At 49.6% G+C, this 27,393-nt stretch overlaps 2 protein-coding genes across 5 annotated transcripts in view; one reads left to right on the plus strand and one right to left on the minus strand.

The window, feature by feature from the left end:
- Positions 1-1,489: 1,489 nt before the first annotated feature.
- Positions 1,490-9,899, minus strand: DUSP15 (dual specificity phosphatase 15). 4 transcript variants are annotated; one of them, XM_037143192.2, is made up of 7 exons: positions 9,543-9,899; positions 8,839-8,872; positions 7,242-7,324; positions 5,244-5,293; positions 4,203-4,277; positions 2,927-3,098; positions 1,490-2,035 (listed from the first exon to the last, which is right to left on the minus strand). In XM_037143192.2, exons 1-7 carry the CDS (start codon positions 9,561-9,563, stop codon positions 1,763-1,765), a joined length of 708 nt encoding a protein of 235 aa, XP_036999087.1. In that variant the 5' UTR covers positions 9,564-9,899; the 3' UTR covers positions 1,490-1,762. The 4 variants fall into 4 exon arrangements, with proteins under 4 accessions (XP_036999087.1, XP_036999086.2, XP_036999088.1 ...); XM_037143191.2 differs by lacking the exon at positions 9,543-9,899 and adding an exon at positions 9,104-9,441; XM_037143193.2 differs by lacking the exon at positions 5,244-5,293.
- A 7,086-nt stretch (positions 9,900-16,985) lies between these two features.
- TTLL9 (tubulin tyrosine ligase like 9) overlaps positions 16,986-27,393 on the plus strand; it is a 36,626-nt gene continuing 26,218 nt past the window's right edge. Inside the window, exons 1-4 of the mRNA XM_037143195.2 lie at positions 16,986-17,000; positions 19,971-20,014; positions 22,809-22,901; positions 26,684-26,795. Of these exons, the coding sequence (XP_036999090.2) occupies positions 16,986-17,000; positions 19,971-20,014; positions 22,809-22,901; positions 26,684-26,795 (264 nt within the window). The remainder of the gene's footprint in view (positions 17,001-19,970; positions 20,015-22,808; positions 22,902-26,683; positions 26,796-27,393) is intronic.

The following is a 27,393-nucleotide window of genomic DNA, read 5'->3' on the forward strand; positions in this document are numbered from 1 at the left end:
ACGCCAACCTTAGTTGCCACACCTGTGAAATAGCAGCACCTACTTCTCAGGGCTGCTTGAGGATTCACTGAGAGGCAGGTCAAATGTTTAGCGCGTTACCTGGCCCATCGCAAGCCCTCAGTAAATGTGTATTATTATTGTTGTCGTCGTCGTTATTGGGGACAGAGTGTGGTAAAAGTAATGATGGGAGCAGGCGGAGTATCGAAAAGGACCTGGGACGTCAGACCAAGGTGCTTTGTTTTGTCCTCTTGATGATGGGGATCATGGAGGCTTTTAGGTAGAAGACACCAGTAGAAATAGAATGGCGTTTTAAGCCCAGTGGGTGGTGACCCCACTAACCAGCCGGGACTCCCACAGACCCCCTGCACACCGATGAGTCCAGCCATCTTTCTGTCACACGGGATCCTGCCTCAGGACCTTTTCACTTACTGTTGCCTCCACCTAGAATGCTTCTCCCCAGACAGCACACCAGTTCACCCCCTCACTCCCTGGTTTATTTTTACTTTTGTTTATCTGACTGTCGGGTGTCTTTCCCACCAGAATATCAGCAACCCCAGGGCAGACGTCCTGCTCCCTGCTGTATTCCCAGTGCCCGGCACAGTACCTGGCGCACAGTAGATACTCAATGGACATTTGTTGAATGAATGTGGAGTGGGAGGTTGGGCAGCAGGAAAAGGTAATTTGCTCAGTCCCTCCAACCCGAGAACTGGATCTGGGTCTTCCCCACAGCCCCGAACACAGTGCTTGTGGTCTAGTAAGAGCCCCGTGAAGGTGGCTACATTATTATAGCTATTTCAGATCCCTCACAGCTCTGGGTTAATTTTAGTCTAGGAACAGTCAGCTCCAATGACCTCTGTTCATCCTGGAAGTGAGTTTGCTGCTTTACTGGGCTGCCTGGCCTTTAAACTCCAGGTGGGAAGGGTCATTCCCACCAGCTGGAGATGATCCCCCTCTCCAGTAACCTCCAAGATCAGGAAGAGCTGCTTCTTAACAGCCATCATACCATCAAACAGCCCAGGTTCAAACCCAGCCTGCCCTACTCCAGCTGCCAAGCTGCCTGTCTCGGGATTAAGTGAACTCGAGTGTGTAAAAGGTCAAGCATGAGGGAGGCATTTACCAGCTAGTATTTTTGAGTAGGGAAGGGCAGGGAGTTGGAGAGGAGGAGGGGCCTGGGGAGGAGAACAGATTGGGAGAGAAGGGCCTACACAGGAGACCAGGGCCTGGGGGAAAATGGGGTGGGAGGCAGGGAATGGCCGAGAGGTACTGGGAATTCAGGCCCCAGGCCTGCAGTTTACTGGAGGGCAGCAGGCTCCTCAGGCCCCAGGGGATGCAGACCTCCTATCCCTGTTCCCTGCAGGCTCTCGGCCTCTGGCAGAGAGAGTCCTGCTGTCCCACCTTTGCTCAAAGACTTGGGAGGCAGTCAGACAGGCAGCTTCTGTGTCTCTTTAATATCCTCCAGGCCCGTCCAATCCCCACCCACCCACTCCCACTCCCACCGACTTTAAGAGGGGAGGCCCGGGTGCCCCCACCCCTAGCCCAAGGACTAAGGCACCAGATGGCTGCAGCAGCCTGGCCCGGACACAGAACAGAGACGCACTAGACAGAGGACACACTACTGCAGACAAGCAGGGCAGGCATAGGGGACAGGGGCAGGGATCAGGCCACTGCGGGGCTCCCACGGGCTCTGGGCCCTCCTGGAGGCCGTGGGAGGCCCAGTCGGCCCCTCGCAGGGGACCAGTCAGGAGGAAAAGTGGCGGCATCCTCACTTGCCGCCTTTGCGGGACAGACACCGCGGGAGGCAAGAGAAAGTCTGTTTGACGCGCGCCAGCAGCGGCAGCGGCCGGTGGGTTTCCCGGGGCGTCCGCGGCACCAGGCGCTGCAGGGTTCCCTCGGAGGCTGAGGACTGCGGCACGGGGGAGGCGGCGGAGGCGGCAGAGCCCTGCCGGCAGCGCTTGCACAGTGGCAGCAGCGCGCGCACCTCCTCCTCGTCGCGGAACGGGCTCTCTCCGAAGCGCTCCTCCAGCTGCCGGCGAAGCTGGGATGGGGGTGCACGGGTTCGGGATCGGTGCCAAGCCGCGGGCCCGTCCCCTCCCCAAACCTCAGAGCTTCCGCCCTTCAGCGAGCTTCCCACACCTCTCTAAGCCCCTCCCCTTCCCCAACATCCTCTTAGCCTCCCTTCTAAGTTTCCATCATCCTCACTGAGCAGCGCCCCCCCAACATGGATCCCTTCCCTTTCCCTGAACCCACTTTCCTTTTGCCGCTCTATCTTCCAGACCTGTTGAAGCGAACCCCCAGCCTGCACAGTGGAGACCACATGAACCTCCTTCCCCTGCTCAGCAACCCCGCTCACACAGGCCTCTTTCTCACCTGCCTCTTTCCTAAAGCCTTGCAGATAAGCCTCTGGGTACCAGGCTGCCACCTGGTAAGAGCCTGCCTGCACTTGCTGCTTCTCTCTTTGTCTCTCTGTCTCTCATCCCCTGTTGCCTTCTGACATCTCCATATGCCATGTGCCCAGTGGGGATAGGAAAACTGCTTTGGCCTCATCAAGGAAGCAGGGATGGAGTACGAGATGGACATTTCTCCCCCAAGGGGTCGAATGCTCAAATGCCTTCAGGTTCCAGGCAGGTAGAGCAGGCAGTTCTGGGACCCAGTCAGACTGAAAGGTCCATACTGTGGCCCAAAGGCATTCAAATTCTAAATTAAAAAGCTAAAGAAAACATCTGGCTTTTGAAACACAATACAACTAGAGGCTGTATTAGCTCAAGGGCCATGAGTTTGAGACGCAGAAATATTCTGCCAGGCCTGAAGTACAGGCTAAATTCTTTCCCATATGTGCTCAGCCCAAGCTAGGAAAGAAAAGCCCCCACCCTGCCCCAAGGCCTGCCCCAGCCCCTGCCCCAGCCCCTGCCCCAGCCCCAGCCCCTACCTTCCGGGAACTGCCCCAGCCAAACTCTTCAAGCTGCTGCCTAAAGCCTGGGTTGGGGTTGGCGATGGGCCGGGTGGACTTGATGGCTTCAAGCACTTCGCGCCAGCCTAGCCCGGTCACAGTCATCACATAGGCTGTCACGATCGTGGTGCTTCGGGAGATGCCTGCGAAGCTGGGGCCACCCCCCACCCCTCAAGCTTCAGTTAAGGCCCAGTCCCCTCTGCACCCCCGCCCCCACCTCAGTTCCCCCGGAGCCCAACTACAAGGAACCTGTCGGGACCTGTCTTCCCGCCTGCAGGCCTTTGCCCATTCTGTTCCCTGTGCCTGGAGAACCCCCCAGGCTCTCCCCCACATGAAGGGCCCGAGTGAAACATCATTTAATTCATTCAGTCAACAAACATTTCCTGATCATCTGTTACTTTTCAGATACTGGGGATGGAGTGGGAAGTAAAACAAAGACAGTCCCTGTCATCCTGGTCCTTACAGTGCAGTCGGGGGGGGGGGGGAGGACAGACACTACCCAGGGAAATGAGTGCACGTGGTGTGATAATGGCTTTGAGGGTGAGTCCAGGGGCTGGGACAATCTACTGGGGGGGAGGGGGAGGGAAGGTATTTTCAAGGAAGTGACCTCAAGCTGAGTCTTGAAAGAAGGGGAAGGATTAATAAAGAATGTTCTGGGCAGCATTGGAGGAGGAACCTGGGAGATCTGAAGACCAGGAAGATGGCCAGTGCCCTTGGAGCAGGGAGAGACGGCAGACAGGGTGAGAGCCAAGGCTGGAGGGGGCTGTCCTGCCGCTGGGGGTCTGCTCAGTGAGCAGTTATGAAAAGAACGACACCTACTGGGCCAGGGTTCCTGGGGAGACTCGGGGTCCTGTCTCCCAGCTTGGGGCTCCCCACTGCCCTGCGCTACCACCTCAAAGGCCCAGCTGGAGGGGAGGAGAGGGAGCTAGAACTATCGGAGGGTATTTGGCTCCCTGCACCACTTCGCCTGGCCCTCCCAGTAGCCTGGCGTGTCGGCATTGTTTTCCCCACCTTACAGGTGCGGACAGGGAGTCTCGGGGGAAACAGCTCTTGGGCTGTGGCCACGCAGCTGGTAGGGGACAGAACCCTGATTTGAGCCCCCTCTCGGTTTCTCCCAGGAGAATGGTGGATCATCGGCCCTTGTGACAGCTGGACAAGATCTGTCACAGGTTCCTCCTTCCCCACAGAATAAGTGTGTGTTCGGGATGGAGGACAGCCGCTTCCTTCCTTTCTCCCCACTGCCCTCTTCACTCACCAGTGCACAAGGCAGTTCCCCCCATTGAGGCGGCAACAGTGGATGAAGTGGATACATTCTTTGAAGTGCTTTTTGCTAGAGAAGAAAGCAATAGGGTAGGGAGCACTGGTGGGGGGCATGTCTCCTAGGAGTTGTCCCCCTCCCCATGAATGGGATGGCAAGAGACAGAGGACAAGACCCTGGGGTCCTTAGGTCAGTTAGCACGTGCCGTGAGCAGGAGCCAGTAGTGTTATATGAGGCGGGGATGCCTGTGAAACCATAAAGGTGTCACTTCTCGTGGTGAGAGGGGCCAATCATGGCAGATCCCAGCAGGAGCACCTCCCAGTGTGTCCTGTGGACTCTTTTCATGGGGTGGTTGATCTTGACCTTTCAAGGAAATGGGTGGGAGAAGACACAGGAGTCCCCCTCCTCTGGGGTCTGTAGTCAGAGCATCTGGGGACACCGATGGTCAGCAGTGGGGTTAACAGCGAGATTCCCGAGGGGCAGGAGAGTCTTGTCTGGGTCCCTCCCAGGCTGGAGGCGCTGCTGCTAACATGAACCAGAACCCTGCGTCCTGAGCCCCCACGGCACCCAGGCCAGTCCTAGATCCTCACTCACTCCACGCCATCTGATCTAGCAAGGCCTCCCTGGTGCCTATGGAGCCCGTTTTCCCTCTCAGAGAGGGGAAGTGATTTGTTCAAGGTCACACAGCAAGTAAATGGTAAAGCCTGGCCAGAACCCAAACGTTTTAACTGCAAGGCCAGGAACCAGCTGAGCTTGACCTTTTCAAATCTGCTGGTGCAGCTGATCCTTTGAGACAGGGTGCTTTCTCCAATTCGCAGCAGAAGAGACTCGGCTCTGGGAGGTTAATGGTCTTGGTCAGGGGCACAGGCAAAGCCACAGCTGAGACGGTCAAACTTGGGGCCGGGTGGCCCTCTGTGCTGGGGTTCCAGGACAGTCCTCTGGCCCAAGTCCTCTCTGTCTTCCCTCAAACCACCTTCCACCCTCCCTCCCACCACAGGAGGCAGCTGTCTGTCTGTCAGTCCATCCCAGGGAACTTACATGGGTACCTCAGGGGTGTCAGCCACTGGGATGCGAAGGTAGGTTATGCCCTGAAAGTACAAAACACACACAGGCGGTAGGGCAGGGGGTGGCTGCACCCCCTTTTCCCGGCCTGGACCCCCAAGCACTGCCTGGCCCCAGACCAGTTCCTGTCCCTCTCTGGGCCATGAGTGTCCTCTCTATTCAAAGAGAGTAGATGCCATCTGAGGGCCTCCCAGCTCTGACCATCAGTCAGATTCTAGAACCTTCTGAGACCTGGATTAAAAAAATTATGCAGGGACCTTTCATTTCGCAGCCAGGGAAGGGCCACTTAAAGTGACTCCCTTCCAAATGAGGATTACAGAAGTACATAGTAAGAAGGGCAGCTTTTATTTTCTTAAAACGAAACAAAAATTATGAAAATAAGTTCACACTTCATGAATTGTGTTATAATAAACTTTGTGCTAATTATTAAAATAATGGAGGAGTGAATTGTCAGTTTTCCCAACCAACCTGCTCCAGTTTCCTTCCCTTCGTGCTTCACCTTCACGCAAGATAATAAAGATGATTTTTGCCCACATTCCAAGAACCTCCTCACTTTTCTCAAGGACTTCTCTTAATCATTCGATATTCAAATGGCTCTTTTCAGGTGCCTGGCCCACCCGTGGCCAGTGGCTGACGGATCCCCCCATTGGTTAATGGCTCCCTGTGAGCGTCCAGTCTTTCTCTAACTCACTTTCCCCAAGGTCACTCAATCCAGATAATTTTGCAAGGTTTGCGATTTCATTCACAACACACTTGGCCTTGCATTTGCACGGCATAATCAAACCCTGACTGGTAAAGTCAGTGATGTATGACATGGGAGAGGCACTCGTGAGACGAGGGGTGGGCCGTCGGGGCAGGGATTCATTTTGCAAGCAGTCATTTCATTAGTAAGTGTCCTCCTGACTTGACAACTTTCCCCGTGCAATCTAGTGACTGCATACTCCGATTACTCCCAAACGAGTCTGCTCTCTACAGCAAAATCAGCCTCCACTGACCCGGAAATTTCTTCTTTGAATCACACTGAGAAACACAGATTCCTGGAGGTTGCTCTTAGAAGTCATCAAGTCAGACACACAGGGAAACTAAGGCCCAGAGAGGGGAAGGATCCTGCCCAAGGCCACACAGCAAATCCGTGGGAGAACCTGGTCTGAATCTCAGATCTCCAGAGCCTTTTCCCACCCGCAGCTTTTTCCCTTCGGTGGGTGATAGAGACTGTGTAACAGATAAGGAGGAAGGAACTCTGTTTTGGGGGTAAGACACAATTAACTTAGTATTATAGCAGCTGTAATTTGTGAAGCACCCATGATGGAGCTCTCAGTAACTCGTTGAGGTCGGTACTATTACAAAGTTTCCTTTACAGATCAGGCCACCGAGGCTCACAGAGGTGAAGTCCTGTGCCCAAGATTTCAGGTAGTGAAGATGTGAACTGGGGCCTTTCGACTCCGGCACCTGTGGCTGAATTTCCTGCTTTCCTCCTCTGGCTCAAAACACCCTCACTCCCTTTTTCCTGGGGCTCCACAATACTCGGCGCAGATGGGGTGAAGGGTCTGAGTCCCAGAGAGGTGAAGTCACAGCCCCAGGTCACACAGCAAGACCTAGAGTTCAGAATCATTCACTTGGGGTCATCTGTTCAGTTGGGTAATGGGAAACCCACGTGGGAGCCTTTTTAGGCCTCACAGGTGAGGCATTGTGGGCCAGCTCCTTGGTCTGTGTACAAATTCCAGCTCCTTAGTTTCCTAGATGTGTGAGTTTAGGCAAATTACTTTACCTCTCTGGGTCTCAGTTGCCAAATGGGGATCAACTAGGGATGCCAATATAAAACAGGCCAGTGTTCAACCCCGTGAATTAGCACGGGTCAGGAAGGCAGTATAGGACCTGGCACACAGCAGGTACATAATAAATGGGTGCTGTGGAGGTGTGTGGAGCCCCCCGCCTCAATCAGTGCCCCACTCTGGGATGGGGGGTGAGGAGTACCTGCAGCAGAGGCTGGGGTGACTCGTGAATGGAGATGATGTGCGTGATTTTGTTCCGGCCCAGCTGATCCGGGTCTTTGGCATCTGAAAGAAACAGGGAGCTTGAGCCAAACTGGCAGGTGTGACTTATGTGTCCCTGCGCCTAAGTCCCACTGAGGCGGGACTCCCTGCCCAACTCTCCTCCTCACCTCACCCTCTCCACCTCAGCGGACCTTCTGCCAGGTCCCTGCACCTGCGCCACCTCCTGCTCCTAGCTCCACAGGTCTTGCCACACCCCTTGGCTTCAGTCTTGTCTCTGAGGCACCCTCGAGTAACAGCTCCGCATCTCCCCCGCCTTCCCCATGCTATTTTTTTCCATCATAAACACCCTTCCCTGGCATATCCTTGACCTAGTAATTCTACTTCTAGGAATCTTGTCTACAGAAGGATTTGCTCACACAAGAGCTGTGTGTAGAGGATGGCAGTCTCTGCAGTGCTGCTTGCAACAGTGACAACATCAGGAAGAGTTAAAAGTAGGAACAAACTACACGTCCATCAAAGGGGAGCTGAATAAAAAGTGGTATGTTCATACCTGAATACTATGCAGCCACTAAAAAGATCTTTGGTGGGCAAGGATGTCCACTATATATTATTAAATAGGAAATACAGGGAACAGAACAGCATGCAGAATAGGATTCCATTTTTGTTTTAAACGTTGTATCCACATCGACAAAGATGAAAAATGACCCAGGGGCATGCCTCGCACTGCTATTAGCGGCCATCTCTAGGGGCTGATTTCCAGCATGTGCAGACCTTTTATAATCGGAATAAATAACACATCTCCCCTCTCTCTCCATCTGTCCACATTCTCGTTCAACCCATTTATGGAATGCTTACTGTGTGCAGCCTCGGCTGGGCATAGAGGCGTGGGGACAACTTCTGCCCTCATGGGAATATGACCTTTTTAGCCAAATACTCAGAAGTCAACATGGTGTGAGCTGCTGAGGTAGCTGCAGGGAGGAAGGGGCTGGGTGGAGCACCTAAGCCTGTGAGGGACAGGGTGGATGGAGAGGCCCTGTCCCGCTTCAGATGCCCCTCCCTCTCTGAAGCTCTCTCTGGCTCTGCAGATGGAAGGGACTTTTCTCACCTTGCATCCCAGAAGCCCTGGACCAGCCTGTCTCTTAACACGGGCCCGGGGCAGGCAGAATGCCATGGCCTTGGGAACAGAGTAGGCAGTGCTGACCAGTGAAGTTTCTAGGGTAGAGTCTAGTTTCCAGGACTTCTCCTCTGAGGAGGAGGTTGTGGGGGGGAAGGGTCCCCAGCTCCCCAGCCAGAAGCAACATCTCCAAACAGACCTCCCCGAGGAAGAGGCTCAGAGCAGATGCAGACTAGTCCAGCGTCCAGCGTCCTGAGCCCTTTGCCCTGGAGACACTTTCCCCACCCACGTCCCTGTTTGTCCTCATGAACTCTTTCTCCCTCCCACTTCCCTGGCATCACTTCCCTGCCCCCAGCCCCATTCCTGAGTTCCTCCAAGGTGCGTGGGCCAGAGCATGAATGATGGACGCAGGCCTGCGGCAGGCAGAGTGCCAGGGCCTTGGGACAGAGTGGGCAGTGCTCACCAATGAAGTTTCCGAGGTAGAGTCCGGGAAGTACCTACAGGAGAGACAGCAGGGTCAGCCGGGTAGGGGAGCAAGCCCTTCCCACCCACAGTTGGAGCCCACAGCCTTTGCATCCCGTGAAGGGTGTCTGAACCTCGGGACCTCCCTCTGGTGGGCCGGGGTTCTGTGAGAGGGGCTAGGCGGGCACAAGGGGGCACCAAGGGAGGCCGCCTCGGGGTAGGGTAGGAGGAGCAGAGAGGAGAGGGTAGGTGAGAGCTAGACTTGCCTGGGTGGGTGGTGGGGGATTCTGAGGAGGGAGCGGGAAGGCAGGACCAGGAGGAGGTAGAGGAGGGAGTGAACGGAGAAACAGCCCCAGGGAGACAGACAGTAGAGTCAGAGAAAAGGGAGACAGAGGAAGAGAGGAAGGGAGAGAGAGAGGCTCCGGGAGCGACAGGGAGCCACAGGAATACATAGTCAGAAACGGGCAGAGAGACACACAGGGCGACAGGGACCAAAGAGAGACGAAATTAGAGAGAGATGCAGCCCCAGAGAGACAGCCAGCGAGACAGGATCTCGGGAAGAGTCGCAGGGAGACAGAGATAGGGTCACACAGAGACGGCGACAGCCAGAAGGTCAGGGGCGGGCAGAGCGAGCCGGTGCGAGGCAGGCGCCGCGGTCGGGCTGGGGGCGGGCAGGTGCGGGCTGCGAGATCCCCGCCCACCTACCTTGGTCATGCCATTCCCCATGGTCCAGGGGGCTGGGGTCCTGGCGCACCCCCAGCTCGCAGCCGGGAAGACGCTCGGGTCACAGCCGCCTTGGTAGCCCAGGCCCGGCGCCGGCAGCCTGAAGGGGAACAGGGGGCCTGGCGTCCGCGGCCCCGCCCGGCCCTGCCCGGCCGCCGTCACAACCCGCCGACCCCAGGCCACGGAGGGAAACGATGGTGGAGCCGCCGCCGCCACAGCCGCAGGCTCCTCCTACCCCTTCGGTCATGTGGGGGCCCCTCCCGTGGGTCGCAGCGGGGGGCTGGACAAAGCCCCAGTGTGCCGGGCCCAGGGCCCGCGGGACAACGGCAGCTTGTTGGGGCCTCGTGGGGCCGACACCTCCGGAGGTGGGGCGAGGCCCTCCCCCCACCCTGGCACCGTCAGGCTCGGGCGGGCGGGGGGCGGAAAGAGCCTTCCGCTGGGGGCTCAGAGACCCAGACCCCAGTGCAGGCTGTGCCTGGACTTCCCTATGGGCCCCGGGGCAAAGCACCTGGCTCCCCTGGCCTCGGTTTTCTAGCAGAAATGTGAAGGGGGCTGGACTTTGATCGCTGTGGGTCCTCCGTTCTTCAGATTCTGTTTGAGATGAGAAAAGAGGGCAGGTAATTCCTTCCTTCTGTAATCCCCTCTCCTGCCCCACTCCTCATGGGGGCATCCTACCAGCCAACCATCCTCCTTCCCCACTCACACACAACCGTCTGTCCTCCCAGGCTTCAGTCCGTCCATTCATTAGTCCGGCCATCCGTTCAGCCACCCTTCCCTGCTTTCCTCTCATCTGGAGGTGACACTGGGGAAGGCTCTGTGGATGGTGCCATTTGGGTCTGTTCTGCTGGGACCAGGCACACTTGCTCTTAGGCCCCCCAGGAAGTCAGAGGTGAATGTGAGGCGAGGGGAAGGGTCCCTTGGCGTACAGGAGACTACAACAGGATGTAGTGGGAGACAAGAGTCCTGCAAGGTGATTCTGGAGACCAAGTTTCCAGCCCCTATTCCCCTCTGACCTGCTGGGTGACCCTTGGGGTCTCAGCTGCCCCGTGTATCTCAGTGTGTTGAGTCCTTCCTGCTACTAGGACCAAAGCTGGAGAACGCAAAATAAATCTTATGCTCCCGAAATGAAAGCAGCTGAACCGGCTTTGCTCCTCCAGCCTCCCCCACCCAGCTAGCCCCCATCTATAGTATAGTAGGTAGGTGACTGTGCGAGGGAAGGTCAGTACAGAGCAGGACAGAGAGTCCACAGAACCTATTGGAAATGCAGCGACTGGAGAAAAATAAAACCCTCCTTTTGCGTTTCTTTATTTCTCAAGTTCACAGCATGCGTGGGGGCCGCCTGTCTCAGCTCTCTCTGAGCCCAGAGTTCTCATAAAAACCAAGATATTCAACATATACTCACTGAGCACCTAGTACATGGTAAGCACTGGGGACACAGAGGTAGATAAGGGAGACAGTTCCTGCCTTCATTGGCTGACAGTCCAGAACGGCGCTGCCTGATAGAAGTATAATGTGAGTCGAATGTGTCATTTAAAATTTCCTAGCAGCCGCACCAGCAATGTGGAAAGAAGAAAGCTGTTAATCATGTTTTAACCCAATATATGCAAAATATTATTTCAACATGTAGTCAATATTTAAAAAGGATTAATGACACATTTCACATCTTTTTTTTATTTTATATAGTCTTTAAAGTGTAGTGTGTATTTTACACTTAGAGCACATCTCATTTCAGACCAGGCACATGTCCAGTGCTTCATAGCCATATCTGTCTGGTAGCTACAGATTGGACATTTCAGGTCTAGGGGGATGGCAAACAAAAAAAGCAAGTAGACAAATAGAGCATTTACACGTAGTCTCAATTTTCTGTGAAGAACACAAAAGGGAAAAAGAAAGAACCTCTCTAAATAGGGCAAGAGGTTTCCCTGCACTGAGAATCACCACCTGTGCCACAGAAGTGAAAGCAGGGTCATTCATTCATTCAACAAATGCTCATTGGACACCAGATTAGGGATGAAAAATTGCACCAAAGGAGTCTGACGTGTGTTTCCCAGAATGCCCCACCCCATGGATGACATAAAGAAATGCTGATAAATGGACCTGGAGACTAGCGCCTCATCATGGCAGCTATGCGAACCTGGGCAGACAACCAAATGCCCCTGGGTCTGTTTCCTCATCCGTAAAGGGGAAATTATAGCATCCCTTTGAACTTCTACTTGTACAAAAGAACTATCAAGTTAAAAATACCTTTAAAAAAAGATATGAGGCAGGGACACCCCCCCAAAAAAAAACCCTCATAATTATCTTGTGGTGGATGGGCCCCTTGCAGTACAGGCTTCCCCTGCTATGTGAGTGTGTGAGAGGCTGTATTCAGCTTCAGTGAATTTGTTTTTTGAAGACTCAATGCACTTGCCCATTTCGTGATGGGTGATTTACAGGTGCACCTGCCCTCACTGCGCTGAGTGTTCAGCAGTTTTCAACCCAAAACGATCTCATCCCAAGCGACTTTTTTTTTTGTCTTCCTGGATGAAAAATTCCTCAAAGAGAAATGTTTTGCTGAAGTGGAAGAGTTGAAATAAAAAACAGCAGAAGCACTAAAAGGCATCAAAACTGACAAGTTCAAATACTATTTTGAGCGGTGGAAAAAACATCTCAATAGGTGCATTGCATCAAATAGAGAGTACGTTCACTGAAGTTTAATCATGTAAGAATAAATACACAATTTCTAATAAATAAATTCGGGGGGGTTGGGTCTTTCCTCGTATACTTATTAGATGGAACAAATTTGATATCTATGAACTGTTTATTCTTTGAAAGTGTTCGTTGTTTGTTGCAAGCTCAATTTGCAGTAAATAAGTCGTGAAGTGACGGTTTTATAAAATCAATAATAAAAATATACTAAAATGCAGGTCTCGCCTTGTCATTTCCTTACTTAAAACCCTTTGGTGGCTCATCGTGGGAGGCAAAATAATGGACCCTCCCCACCAAAGAATTCCATGCTCTAATTCCTATAAACTCTTAATATGTTGTGTGACGTGAGAGGGGGAACTAAGGCTGCACAGGGAACTGAAGTTGCTAATCAGCGGACCTTGAGGCAGAAAGATTGTCCTGGATTCTTTGGGTGAGCCCACTGTAATGACAAGGGTCCTTGTCAGTGAAGGAGGGAGGCAGAAGAGGAAGAGGCAGAGGGAAGGTGATGGCAGAGGGAAGGTGATGGCAGAGGCAGAGATCAGAGTGGTATGAGCGCTGGCTTTGAAGACAGAAGGGGGCCCCAAGCCAAGAAATGCAGGTGGAAAAGCAAGGACACAGATTCTCTTCTGCAGCCTCCAGAGGGGACCCAACCCTGACACCCCCTCACTTTTAGCCTAGAGAGACCCACTTCAGACCTCTGACCTCAGGCACTGTAAGCTAATACATCAAAGTCGTTTTAAGTCACTTCGTGTGTGGTAATTACAGCAGCAATAGGAACCTAATACACTCACCGACACCCCTAGGACAAAGTCCAAACTGCTTAGCATAGCACACAAGGCCTTGTGGGATCTGGCTTCTGCCACTGTGACCTTGAGCGAATTTCTTAGTTTCTGCAGCCTGTTTCCTCACCTGTAAGGTAGTGAGGACAAAAACCCCTCTGGGTCCATAATGAGATTAAATGAGAGGACACGTTTGAGAGACCTGGTAGAGAGGCTGGCACGCCATTATTATTGTCCCGGAGCAGCCGACAGGGAGTTAGGAGGCCTGGGTTCTATTCCCCTCACTGGGGCTCTGTTTCCACCTCTGTAAAAAAGGAAACACACACACACACACACACACACACACACACACACACACACACACACACACACCTATTTAATGGCTTCAGCTCTCCCCTTTGCTTTACTCCTTCCTGGCCATTCATCTGCTTTCACTTGCTCAAACTTGCTTCAACTCTCTCAGACTTCTGACTTTGCACAGGCCATTCCCTCTGCCTGGAGTGCTCTTCCCATCCCCCTTGGTAAGGCTAACTCCCACTTCCTCCAGGCCGCCTTTTCCACTCCAGATAGAGTTGGTCAGACTCCACTGTTACGCATTCCTGAAGCACCCTAAACTTCCTCTGACGTAGTACTGATTTTCTTCATTGCTACCACTTGTGTGCTTTTTGTTTGGAAAAAACCTGAAACACAGAAAACAAATTCAGATAAGAATACTTTGACCTGTTTGCTTCAAGTGTGTTTAAATAAAACAAAACATTCTAAGTAAACTTGAAGTAGTTGAAGTTCCCTTTCTCTTCTTCTCTTTGCCAGAGGCAGCCACTGTTATGAATTTGGTGTGCAGCATGCCAGCCTATATTTTAAACTTTAATAGCTATGTACCCATAAATGCATGTAGACTTATTTTTGCATGTGTGTTTATAATATAAATTGTAAATTTTAAAAGTATTTACCACTCTACACCTTTCTTTTATTTACTCAACAATAGGTTTGAGAGAGATTTCTTATTTATATTATATTATATTTATGTGCTGACTTATTCATTTTTATCATTGCATAGCATTTTATTATTCGAATCTACTCCATTTTATTCATTCATCACCCTAATAATGGACATTTATATAGGTTCTATTATTTTCCACTATTATAAAGAACATTTGCAAAGAACATCCTTATACACGTGACCTACGCACAAGCATGAGAATTTCTTTGGGAAAGGTTGTCATCTTGCACTTTAGTGGCAAAATGAAAGGCAGTTCATGGGTCGTGTGGCTGTTTTCAACAAGCCAGTAGGATGCAGCCAATAGCACAGGATTGGTGCCTAAGTAGTGAAATCGATGGGTTACAAGCTGTGTGCATTTTCAGCTTTACCAGACAGTGCCAAGTCGCCTTCCAAAGTGTGAGTGTACCAGCAGCATATACGGTCCCCGTGGCCCCGTGTGCTCACAAGCTCTTGGCATTGGTGTATGTTTTTATTTCTATCTAGCTGATCATAAAAATCACATCTGATAATCATTTCTATTTATATATCTCAATGTGCTTATTGGCTATTGAAGCTTATTCTGTTTGAAAGTTCCTTATTTATATCTTTTGTCCATTCTCCTTTTCTCTTGCAGGTTGGAGGAAGCCTTTCTTAGTGGCGAGTAGTTCTTTGAGTACTAGTCCTTTGTTATACACGGTGCAGTTATTTCCTCTTAGATTGTAGCTTGACTTTTATTTGAATTTACAGCGTCTTGTTACATGGCAGTTCACACTTTGAGAGAGTCATAGATCAATTTTTTCTTTTATGAATTGTGTTTTATTATTGCTTGTCCAAGAACTCCTTCCCAATCATGACATCATAAAATATTATATGTATGCATGTACATATTTCTAATAGTCTGAAATATTAGTTTGCCATATTTATTCTTTAATCCACTTGCATTAGGCTTCTATTTTTCATTCCCAGGAAAGTCAGTTCCTTGGTACCATTTACTGGGTCCTCTATCCTTTCTCCACTAATTTATGATGCCACCTCTATTGTACATCAAATTAGCACACATGCAGACACCCACTGTGTCTGTGTTGAGGTCTCTATTGTATTTCATCGATATTTGCCTCTACCTGCATTATGCTGGGGCTGATAGGCACAGAACTGTTCCCAGCCTCCACACATACACTTTGTTGTTTTGGTTTGACAAGAGTTCTCAAAATTCCTCGTTGGATTTGGGGAAATACACATCTTGTGTGGATATTGAACCTTCCCATCCATACACATGCTATATTCCTCCATTTCAGGACTTCTTCTACTTCTTTTTTTAAAGACTTTATTTATTTATTTCTAGAGAGAGGGAAAGGGAGGGAGAGGAACACTGATATGTGAGAGAAATGGGTCAGTTGCCTCTTGCAAGCACCCCAACTGGGCCCTGGCCCTGACCAGGTTAGCAATCAAACTGGCCCCTTTTCCTTTTGCAGAAGGACACCCAACTGACTGAACTACACTGGCTGAGGCTACTTAGGCCTTTTTTAATGTCTTTCTATTAGGTAGAAGTTAGCAAAATGCAGGAGGAGAGTAGGAGGGGATCCACAGTACTCAAGGAAAAGCCCATAACTTTAGTTAACTGCCTCTGGTCACCTATCTGCTTTACAGTGGATGACAAAAGTAGGCCGGAGTAAAGGTAAGAGTCTGGATTAACAGCCCTCCACACATACCTACGTTCAGGTGCTCATGTCTGTCCCTGGGGAAAGCTGGCCCCGCCTTTACCCCTCAACCTATATGCAAGTCCCTCATCCCCATCCTGCAAACCATATAAGTCCTCAGGATAAAGGACCTGATGCTTTTTGCCTCCCAAGCCTATGCCTTTCACCCCCCCACTTTGGCTAGGCCTGTTTTCTCCATGAGAACTTATCACTTTGCTTAACACTAATAAACTTTGCTTGCATGCTAGCAGACTTGCTGATCTGTAACTCTTTACTGCATTGGCAAGAAGAACCAAGTTTCCCCCACAACACTTCAATGTTTTGTCATTTTCTCTATGAGAATATAAACTGCACAAGGGCAGATGCTTGTTGATTTTATTCACTGCTCTCTCCTCAGAGTCAAGAATGGGACATGACATAGAGAAGATGCTTAATAAGAATTTGTTGTTTAATGAAATATCTTGCATATATTGTGTTAGTCGTATTCCTATATACTTATATTTTGGTCACTATAAAGCAAAAACAAAATTTAAAAAATTAAATCAGCGATGATTGGTATACAGATGCTGCAGTGGTGGGGAAGTGAGGGAGGGGAAGGACAGGGAACCAGTACAGAGTGCAGTGACCAATAAGTTGCCATTTCAGGGTATTTGCAGGGGCGAGACAAGATCGGATCTTGTTTTAAAGACCTTTTTGAGTGTACTGTGGGGAATGAACTGGAATGGGCAAGAGAGGTTACGAGTACACTAGTCGGGTAGGTGGCTACTGCAGAAGCTGAGGTGAGCGCTGGCGAAGAGTAGGCGCTCAAGAATTACAGTCACTGGGAGAGAGCAGAAGTGACTGGTCTCGTTAGTTCGTTAGCTAATACCAACTGATTAGCAATCGAACCAGGTGACAAAGTGAGGGGCCCTTACTCGGGCCGAGTAAGGACACTTAGAACCACTAAGTTTACCAAAAAATGACAGCTTTTCAGACTCAGCTCTCTTAGGTCACGTGAAGTTCAGCTGGAAGAGGCGCTAGGCAGTGAAGGACCGTGTCAGTCTGGCCGGGAGGGCCCCAAGGTCGCGGAGGCCCAGGGCTCCCGAAGAAACGTTGAGGCGGGTAGGAGGGTCTGGGCTGCAGGGTGACCAAAGACTTCCAGTCTCTCGGAACTAAAGGAGTGCTCTAGGCTCATCCAATCAGAACGGCGGATCCGGGGCCCCCTCCGTTGCTCTGGCAACAGGACGCACAAGCTCGAGGCAGGCAAGGTGACTGTTGGCCTTAGGCCCTGGGGAATCGCTTCATGTCGCGACCAAAGGTAGGAGTGCCCCTGGACCCACGTGTTTTCATCATCCCTAAAGAGAGGAGGGGAAGCTGCGGAGGGATTCAGAATTGTGTCCTCGTGCAGGGATTCCGATGGAGTGGGCGGAAAATGATGAATTCAGAGAAAAGACCACAAGTCCCGGCAGGCCGCGAGCCGCCAGAGCCTCTGCGCAAGTCCACGGGACCGGACTTGCTGGAGGGAAATTTACGAAACTACAGGATTCTAAACTGTACTCCGCGGTGGGCGTGTCCCCAGGGGGAGCTCAGAATTTCAAGTTTTCTGACTTGGAAAACCTTTTAAGGGATCTGTTCATCCCTTCTCCCACTCGCCTACTCATCCATACATTCATAATCCACCCACCCATCCCCAAGACGTGAATTGTCTTTTCCAAGTGGAGCCCAGAGCTGGCCAGTGTGCTCTAGGGGCGCAGAGGTGAATCGAACTGGGAGAAGTTCTGACCACTAGGAGTGCACAGGCCGCCTCCTCGTGTTGAGCGTGTGAAGGAAGACCCAAACCTGCGGCTTCTTCTCCCGTGCTCCACCTCTTATGAATGGCAACTCCTTTCCTTAATTCCTTCTTAAAATTAAAAGTGAGTGATCGCATTGGGTTTACCCAGGTAATCTAGAAAAATCCAGAATAATCAGTATTTTAAAGTCAGTTGGTTAGCAATCTTCATTCCATCTGCAATCTTAATTTCCCTTTGCTGTAAAATGTAACATATTTATAGGTTCTGGGGACTAAGACCTGGACATCTTTTTTTGGGGGCGGGGGCATTATTCTGCCTACCTCTATACTGTCATCAATTTAAAAATAAAAATTAAAAAATACTGTTTATAGTAGCATCATGAAATCAAATACCTATGAAAATTAATTTAAAATGTTCAAGACATACACTGGAAACTAGCAAACATCGTGGAAAGAAATTAAAGAAGACTTAAATTAATGGAGAGACTGACCATATTCATGGGTTGGAAGACTCAGTAATTTACAATGCCATTTCTTCTCCAAATGACCTTTAGACTGAATGCAATTCCAATAAAAATCCCAACATACTATTTAAAAAAAGAAATTAGCAAGCCGATTCTCAAATTTATATGGAAAGACCCCCAAATTGCAAAGACAATCTTGAAAAAAAAAAAAGCTGGAGGACACACTACCTGATTTCAGATTTACTAGAAAGATACAGTAATAAGAAGTGTGACAGTGACATAAGACTAAACAAATAAGGAAAAAGAACAAAATAGAGACTAGAGATTGACCCATATGTAGAGAGTCAATTAAAAATTTTGAAATATTTTATTTATTTATTTTTAGAGAGAGGGGAAGGGAAGGAGAAAGAGTGGGAGACAGACATCAATGTGTGGTTGCCTCTCATGTGTCCCCCACTGGGGACCCAGCCGCAACCCAGGCATGCGCCCTGACTGGGAGTTGAACTGGTGACCCCTTGCCTCACAGAACCGTGCCCAATCCATTAAGTGACACCAGCCAGGGCGAGAGTCAATTAAATTTTGACAGTAGTGCCAATGCAATTCAGGAAATGAAAAGTTTTTCAACTGAAGACTGGAGCAGCTAGGTAATCATATGGGAAATGGAACTGAAAACACGAGAGAGTATAAAAGGCATAATCAAAAGGACAAGGACACAAATAGTTCTGGGGGAACTGGAGGGGCTTGAATGGACAAATGGGACAAGATTGCACTTACTTCTGTGGGGGAACTTGCTTCTGCCAGTTTTGCAGGGCACTATGCACATCTCTCTCCAGCAGCTCTCAGGGTAGCATGGTGTGGTAGGCAAAATTCTAGTTGGCCGCCAAGATTCCCACCCCCAGTGGACACCCCTTATATAGTTTCCTCCCCTTAGCTATGGGTGGAACATGTGAATTTGATGGGATAGTTACCATTAGAATTATGATGGGTTGACTATCATAATTCGATGGGTTGTACGAGATTCCATCATGGCTGACTTGGAGGGGCAGTTCTGAAGTCAGAGGACGTGCTCCTGCTGGCCTGGAAGGAAGCAAGTGCTCCTGTTGTGAACTGCCTGTGGGCGCCAGTACTCGCTAGGGGCTGAAAGCAGTCCCCAGCCAATGACTAGCAAGTAAACAGGGACCTCAGTCCTACAACCTGAAATAACTGAATTCTTCCAAATGATCTGAAGGATCTTGGAACAGGACCCATGCCCTGGATGAGAACCCTAACCCACCCAGGTCATCACCTTCATTGTGGCTTTGTGAGACCTGAGCAGAGGATCCAGCTAAGCCATGCCTGGACTCCTAGACCATGGAAACTGTGAAATATAAATTTGCACTGTTTCAAGCCATTAAGTTTGTGGTAATTTGCCAGGCAGTAATAGAAAACTAAGGCAGATGGCAAATCTGCCCAAGCTGCAGAGGTCATCCTGCACAAGACCAGTTCTGATTTCTTTTTTCATGCCTGCTGTTAGGGATCAGTTACACCAGGGTTGAGGACCAAGCTGTTTTGGACAAGGTAGAGGCAAAATAATATCCACCGCCCTCTGAGGATTTAAAAGATCCAACTTGGGTGGAAGAAATTAACTTTGCTCTGAGTCTTTGACCCAGCCATTTCCTGGATCATGACTCTAAACACACATCCGAGGATGGAGTAAAAAGGCTTCTCACAAAGACTGCTGAGTTTGACGCTCAGGACTGGGTTTCAGGGCTAGACCTTTGGAGTATTGAAAACCAGGTATGCGCTCTACTGGTCATGCCTGTGGAGCAAGGCTGCAGTGAGGCGGGCGTTGGACACTTGGGGATTCATTCCAAGGATCAAGATGCTGGGCATATGGTGACTGATGAGAATTTGGCCAGGCTGGACCTTACTGTCTCAGGATCCGGACAGTGTTGAATCTGATGGTTTGAGCACGTTGATATCTGCAGTGAGTTGAGCTGGGAAGGCAAGGTGGATATTCAAAATTAGTGCCATCACTTTTCTTTTCTCATTGCAGAATCAAAATTACAAGGGGTATGGATTATCCAAAGGAAAGGAACGGTGAGTGGTCCCACGCACTCCAATAAACACAGAAATAACTTCCTTCCTTCCTCCCCTTCATCCATCCCCTCTCCTTCTCCTTAACTTCGATGATCAGAATGATGATGATGATAAACAATTATTGAGCATTTGCCATGTGCCAGGCCCTGCATTAGTCATTTTACCTCTGTTATCTCATTGGATCCCTATCACAATCCTTTGAAGTAAATGCTGCTATCCTGTTCACTTTACAGATGGGGAAACAAACTCAGAGACTACGTAACTTGCTCAAGACCATAGGATTAGTAAGTGGCAGAGTTTTCGAACCCCAGGGCCCATGTTTTATCTCACTGCTCTCCCGCTTCCTTCCACAACCACATGAAAATGACTTGATAACTCAAAGTTCAAGTCCCCCCTGATCCTCTGCTTCACTCCGTATCACTAACCTGAGAGCGAACTTGGCCCCTTTTCGGACTTCCTAAATAGAATCCATTTGCACAAAGCAGGGATGAGCAATGTTGACTCAGCTGAAGGTTTTTGTGGGGAGTTAGAAGAGGTAGTTTACTTTGTACACACCATGGCGAATATTTTAGCTCTTTCTATTCTTTGTTTCTCTAGCTATTTCTGTTCTCTCTCAAGTCCTTCCTGGCTATATCCCCATTGTGGGGTCTTCTTTCCTGCACTGCCCATCTGTGCCTTCTTTCTCTCTATGCTGACCCTGTCCCATTGATTTCAAATCTCTCACTCTCTTATGCAGAGCAGTTCAGCACTGTTCCAGATCCTGGCCCTCGACTTATACACCCACTCCTACCCCAACAAAACAGAGAGGACTTTAGTTAACAAGACCCATCCATGTATTTTATTAGGGCAGAAGTCAATTAGAAACAGGAAACCCAACTAATAGCAGCTTTAAAGAATGGTATTTATTTTTCTCATGTAACAATCTGAGGGCTGGCACAGTGACTCAACAGTGTCACTGTGGTTGTCTTGACTCTTTCCTCATGGACACCAAGTGGCTGCTAGAGCTCCAGCCTTCATGTCACACTCAAGAAGGAAAGAAGTGGGGAGGAAAACACAGTCAGTTTCTCTTTCTCTCTCATACACATACACATGAAAAAACCCACAAAACTTCCCAGGAACCATTTTCCCCAGCAGTCTTATGTGTTTAACTTGCTGACCAAAACTGAGTGACACTTGGACACCCCTAGCTGCATGAGAGGCTTGGAATACAAGTTACATAAGTGCCATTATAGTGTGATCATCACACACCCTGTTTTTGTCCCACAAAATCTAATTTTCAGTATTGATCATGTTTGATACATTTTACTCCATATGTTCCACTGTGCACCACAAGGCATTAGTCTATCTTCCTGTTAAAAGGCATTTAGGTTGTGTCTTAGCATCGGTTTCCTCCAGAAGCCAACCCTGGGACAAGGATGGGAGAACAAGTCATTTATCTGGAAGGAGATTCCAGTAAGCACTGGCAGGGGAGTGGGGAAGTGAGACAGCTAAAGAAAGGGAACGAGTTAAGGGTACATTATTGATAGGTTACTCCTTGGGCAAGTGGGGCTCAGTCCCACTGAGGATTTCTGGGGGATTGCAGAGAACACACTGCAGACCTAAACCAGCTGAGAGATGAGAGACCTGGACCACTTACCCATCAACTCCAGTTATATGTTGTTGGGGTATATACCTGGTCCTACAGATCTGCTCCGAGCACTAGCTGAGCAGAGCCTGGGGGCCAGGAAAAGCCCTTTGGCAAAGAACTGCAGGTGCTGGTGGTGGGAAGCCCTCGGGCTGGCATGCACAGGAACAGCGAATGCCCCAGGGAAGTGGGTGGGCCACCAACAGTGTATGCTACAGGTTAGTTCAGTACAAAGTAGTAACAAGTACAAACAAACACCCTTGTACATGTATTGCCTAGTACATGCACAGAGTATCTAGCTAGGGTATTGAACTAAGACAGAACTGTTGGGTGCAGAGTACATGCTCATTTGTGCATAGTTAGCTGTCCTAAATATGGCCTCGTGGATCTGCAAAGTGCCTCCTACCAGCAGGGGTGGGAATTTCATTTTAGCACATGGTTGCCAAAACTTGGGCTTTGAGATTTTTGTGAGGCTAATGTGTATGAAATTGTATGGGATGATTTTAATATGCCAAACTCGCTCTCCACAGGTTCATCCAATTTACACTCCCATCACCACTGCAGAATAATTACCATTTCCTCACATGCTTACAAACACCTGGCATTTGTCTGATTTTAAATGTTTTGTTTTTACAGATGGGATCTACAAGCCAAAAAAAAAACAACCCCATGCAGAAAATTCACCACCCTGCTGTTCCTTGGGTACTAAAGCCCCTAGCTGGTCTACCTCCTTTTGTCCATCTTACAGAGTCTTTGTTTGTGTCATATATAATGTCCTGGGGGTTTTAGCTGTACTTGTAGGAGGAATATGGAAAAGTACATCTGCTCCATCCTTCCAGAGGACTGCCAGGAAAGGGGGTTTGCAAATACTTACTATGAGATAGTAGGATGAGGCAAGGCACATGTAAAGCAGCCAGGCCATGCCTGGCACGTTGTAGGCATTGAATGAAATGATTGCTATTACTTCTCAGTGATTCAGAGTCTATAATTCTCCATTTGATTATTTGAAGTGTTGCATACTATATGCTAAATTCTGAGATTCAGTAATTCTCATTTGGAGCATTTCCAGGTATGCAGTTTGACCTTTTTTCCTTCCCTTTTTTCCTATCCCTGGACCATCCTAGAGACATAGTTGGTACTCAGCAAGTGTTCTGTTGCCTTGTCTTTCAGAGAGCAGAGAACATCCGTCCGGTTCAAGACCACTTTTATGAATACTCTTCTGGATGTCCTTCGCCACAGGCCAGGCTGGGTGGAAGTGAAGGAGTAAGATCTCCCCCACTCCCAACCTCACCCCTCCCTCCCTTTGTCTCACAGGCCATTGTCTCCCTTTGTTTTTCTCCCAGCTCCCCTAGGTGACTACTGGGACTTGTCCCAATTTGGCTGTGACAGGGGCCAACATTTATTTAGCACTCACAATGCATCAGGGACATTGCTGATATCATCTCTGTCTTATTTGTAAGCATTATAAGCATCCTGCAAGATCTGATTGTGTTCTGAGGTATTAAGCCAATTGCTTAAGGTCACACAGCAAAATAAGTGAGATTCAAACCCAGTTCAGTTATTCCACAGCCATGCAGGGTCCCAGGCTCATCTCTGCCCTGTTCTAGCAGTGTCCCATGGCTCCCTGTAGAAACAAGGAGTGCAGCCATCACAGACCTGATGGCTTGGATGTCAGGTCCAGGTCATGTCAGGTCAAGTCCAAAGTCTGGTGATGTCAGGTCCAGGTCAAGGGCTGATCTTCCCTGGCCACTTACTACTTCTGTAACTTTGAACAAGTTACTTGACCCCTAAGCCTACATTGTTCCTTCTGTGCTGAGCCCTGAGGATACTGTGATGCATAAGCTTACAATGCCTGATGCATAATAGGTGCTAATATTAGTTACCAGGGTTAAGGTTTGGATGCAGGTAGCAGAGACCCAAAGTAAAAGAGATTTTGATGCACTAGAAGTTTACTTACCTCTATCACTGAAGTCCAGATGTAGGATGTTTAGAGATGGTATGGAAGTGTGGGATCCATGTGCTTCCCTCTTTATACCCTGCTGTTCCTTGAGTGAGGCCCTTGTCCTCCATGGTCTGAGGTGAAGCTCCAGCCTTACATCCACATCCCAAGAGCAGTAGGTAGGAAAGAGGCAAGAAAAGGCATGCCCTGCCCTTAAAGAACACAACCCAGGAGTCCCATTTCAATGGCCAGAACTTAGCCATGTGGCCATACCTAGCTGCAAGGGAATCAGGAAAATGTAGATAGGTAAATGCTGGGATTTTTCTAGGTAAATGTTAGGATTTCTACTATAGAGAAAGAGGAGGATGGGTGTTAGGGGTAGGGGCAACCAGCTGCCCTGTCCTGGTGCTCAACAACAATCACTAAGCCTGCTAGACACTCTTTAGCACTTCACATGCACAACCTCTTCGAATTATCCAGCAAACCTCTTACATGGGTGCTATTATTACCCCTATTTCACTGATGAGAAAACAGGACACAAAAGAGTAAAAAATGTCATGTCTGAGGTCACTCTGCTTGTAAGGGCTTGTGCTAGGATTTGTACCTCGCCTTTCTGCAAAAACCCAGGCTCATTTCTGCCCTTTTCCTCTCAATGACTGAAGGAACAAATGAGCCAGTGGATGAATCGGTGGTCCCCATTGCCTGGTGTGATAGAGAATACAGGAGGGGTTGGGGGATGAATTAGAGAGTGAAGTGACTGGCACATGGGAGGTGCCAGGGGATAGGAAGGGGCTCCCGTGTGACCTCAGGCTGTTCCCTGTCCCTCCTCAGCCTTGCTTCATAGTAAAGGTGGAAGAGGGTCTGAGGGTTTGTCTGGTACAGATGGTGTGGGAGTCCATGAAGCAGGTTTCTTTATAACTGATCCTAAATTTCCTCAAGGGTCCTCAAATCAGGAAGGGCCAGAGGCCAGGGCCATTACACCAGACACAACTCTATGAATGTGTGGCCCCACCCTTTCAGACCTAACCTGGGGCCTGGGATCTCCAGATAGAATGAGGCCTCAGTTCAGACTGTCAGCCTGTCAGGTCAGAGTGTGGAACAGATATGACCAGAGCTGTCCCTTCCCTTGCTTGCCACCAAGAAAGCTGGCATGACGCCTGGAACTGCAGCGCCCATCTTGCAGTCTGGAAGTGATGAGCAGGAGGACATCACATTAAGGACGGCAGAAGGGGAAGGTAGAAGGGACCTGAATCCCTGCTGCCCTTCTCGAGCAGTTCAATGTCTTCCTGGGTGATTGAAGAGCAACTTGACTGTGATAGTCCTGAGGATGGTGTACAAATGAATGGACTTTCAGAATTAGAAAAGACTCCGAAATCTGCACCATGGTCTACAAGGCCCTTCCGAGTTGGGCCCTATCTCACTTTTCAGCATCATCCCTGACCTCCCTCCCTCCAGTCATGCCTTTCTTCATGCCCTTGAACATGCCCTTTTCCATCCCAGGGCCTCACTTCCTGCCCTTCCCTCTCTTAGAATTCTCTCCCCACTGCTCTTGACCTGGCTGTTCCTCCTTATCTTCAGTCCTCAGTCAAAATATCACCTACACATGGTGATCTCCCCACAACATAGGTCCCTCAGCTACCCTGCCTCATGGCCTCCCGCTGGATTACTCACAGCACATTTCACAGTCCCTCACTGTAGAGTCATTTATCCATTTCCTTGCTTGTTGTTAACCTTCACTGTGGTATATATGCATCACCTGGCCCGGACGTTGGCTCCTTCTGCACCCATGCCCCCAACACTGTCTCTGACAGCAAGACAACCTCCACTCATCTGTGCTGGTTGAGTGAATGAACAATGCATTATTTATTCATTCATCTATTATTTATTCATTTGGCCAAAACAAAAAGTTGATGGAAAGGCAGGTTGTAAAAGGAAATAGTCAGGACTGGTGCCAACCACAGAGCTTGGACTCAGGAGCCTGATGGCCTGAGTTCAAATCCTGTTCAGCAACTTACTAGCTGTATGAACTTGGGTGAGTTTCTTCATGTACCCGTGCCTCAGTTTCCTCATCTGTAAAATGGGTTTAATAATAGAATTTAACACTTTGGATGGCCGTGAGGGTCTATGAGTTAATATTTCTAAAGTATTGAGAACGGTGTCTGTCAGTAAGTATTAGCTATTAGAAAGTTTAAAAACATGCCACACGATGCCATGTACTATGTCCAAATACACACATATGTACATAGTAAATCTGTAAAAATACTCATAGAAACGATACACCAAATTTAGGCTAATGGCTTCCTTTGGGACAGGAGAGAAGATAGAATCAGGGAGGAATATCCAGGGGACTCCAGTCGTACCTAACATTTTACTTTAAAAAATTAGAAGCAGTCATGGTGGCATTATTTTATTTCACATCTTTTTCAAGCACCTCCACCCCAGCTCTGGTGTCCGATTCCATAGATGAGTCTGTCTCTGTCCCTTTCCCTGGCATGTTGGCGAAGAATGAGGTCAGCATTTGGAGTCAGGCGGGCTGGGTGTGAATCCTGCTGCTGCTCTGTCTTGGGGGAGCAAGCCACCCTTGTCTGAGGGCTCCAGGTGTGACCCTAGTCACCTCCAGGGCTGTTGCGCTGAGGATTCAGTAAGAGGAGGGCCTTTGGAACTGGGAAGGGCTTGCAAAAGCTACCCAATTCCACTGCTCGGTAATGTGAGCTGGCTGGTGGCGACCCCAAGATGCTTCCAAGACCCAGGCAGGTAACATGATCAGGTGAGATTGGCTGGCATCCTGGGCTATAAGGACTGCTGGGGCCGTGACTTGGAGGGCGTGCCCCATCTGACGTGGTGGCTACTCCTCAGCCCAGCCAATAGGTGCCAGGAGGTATCTGGGCTCACTGGAGGCCACCAGCCTGGATTTTTGTAGCTATAATTCTCTAGTTTTCATTCTAGACTAACAAAGCAGGTTGTGGTCAGTGGCGGCCCACGGCCACCTCTCTGAGACCTCTACTAGACGCACTGCTGCTTGTCCCTCAGTTGTACCTCCCCGGGCCCCAGCCCCCAGCATTGCTGAGGTCCTCTGGTCATGACCTTTGTCCTACCCCACCCCCAGCGAAGGGGAGTGGGACTTTTACTGGTGCGATATCACCTGGCTCCGGGAGAACTTCGACCACACCTACATGGATGAACACGTGCGGATCAGTCACTTCCGAAACCACTACGAGGTGAGCTGGCTAGGCTGAGGGGACTGAGACAGTCCCCTCAGGTTCCTGGGTGTGGCGGTGAGCAGGGGCTAGTCTGGGCTTACAAGGATGGGAATGAAACGTGTAAGGGATTTTGGGATACGTGCCAGCTGGGGAATATGTATGCTAGCTGTACAGTGAGTTAACTAGGGAGAAGGAGTAAGGACCTTAGACCCGAGGAACAGGTCGTCTTGGGGTGGGGTTTGAGGGCATGGGCTGGTGGGCATTTCAGCACTAGAGGTGCGAGGGTCAGGCTGGCATGGAGTGCAAGGGCCAGCGGAGCTGGACGCTTGGGCACTTATGAGGACCTCAGGGTAGAGAGGAGTTGAGCAGTTTGGAGTCTGGAGACAGGAGGGGGAGGTCCAGGAGGAACCAGACCACAAAGATGAGAATGGAGAAGCCAGTGGTGGGAAATTTTAACAGATTAGTGCCACCCAGTATTTCAAATGTGAACTTCAGAGTCAGACAGACCTGGGTCGAAGCCTGGCTATGCCTCCCGTTAGCTGGTTAGCTCTTGGGAACTGACTTAACTTTTGTGAGCCTTAGTTCCCTCACCTGTAAAGTAGGGAGAATTATAGAA

This window comes from Artibeus jamaicensis, unplaced genomic scaffold (assembly GCF_021234435.1).
Source record: "Artibeus jamaicensis isolate MK-2021 breed Jamaican fruit bat unplaced genomic scaffold, CSHL_Jam_final contig_685, whole genome shotgun sequence".
NCBI classification, from domain to species: domain Eukaryota; kingdom Metazoa; phylum Chordata; class Mammalia; order Chiroptera; family Phyllostomidae; genus Artibeus; species Artibeus jamaicensis.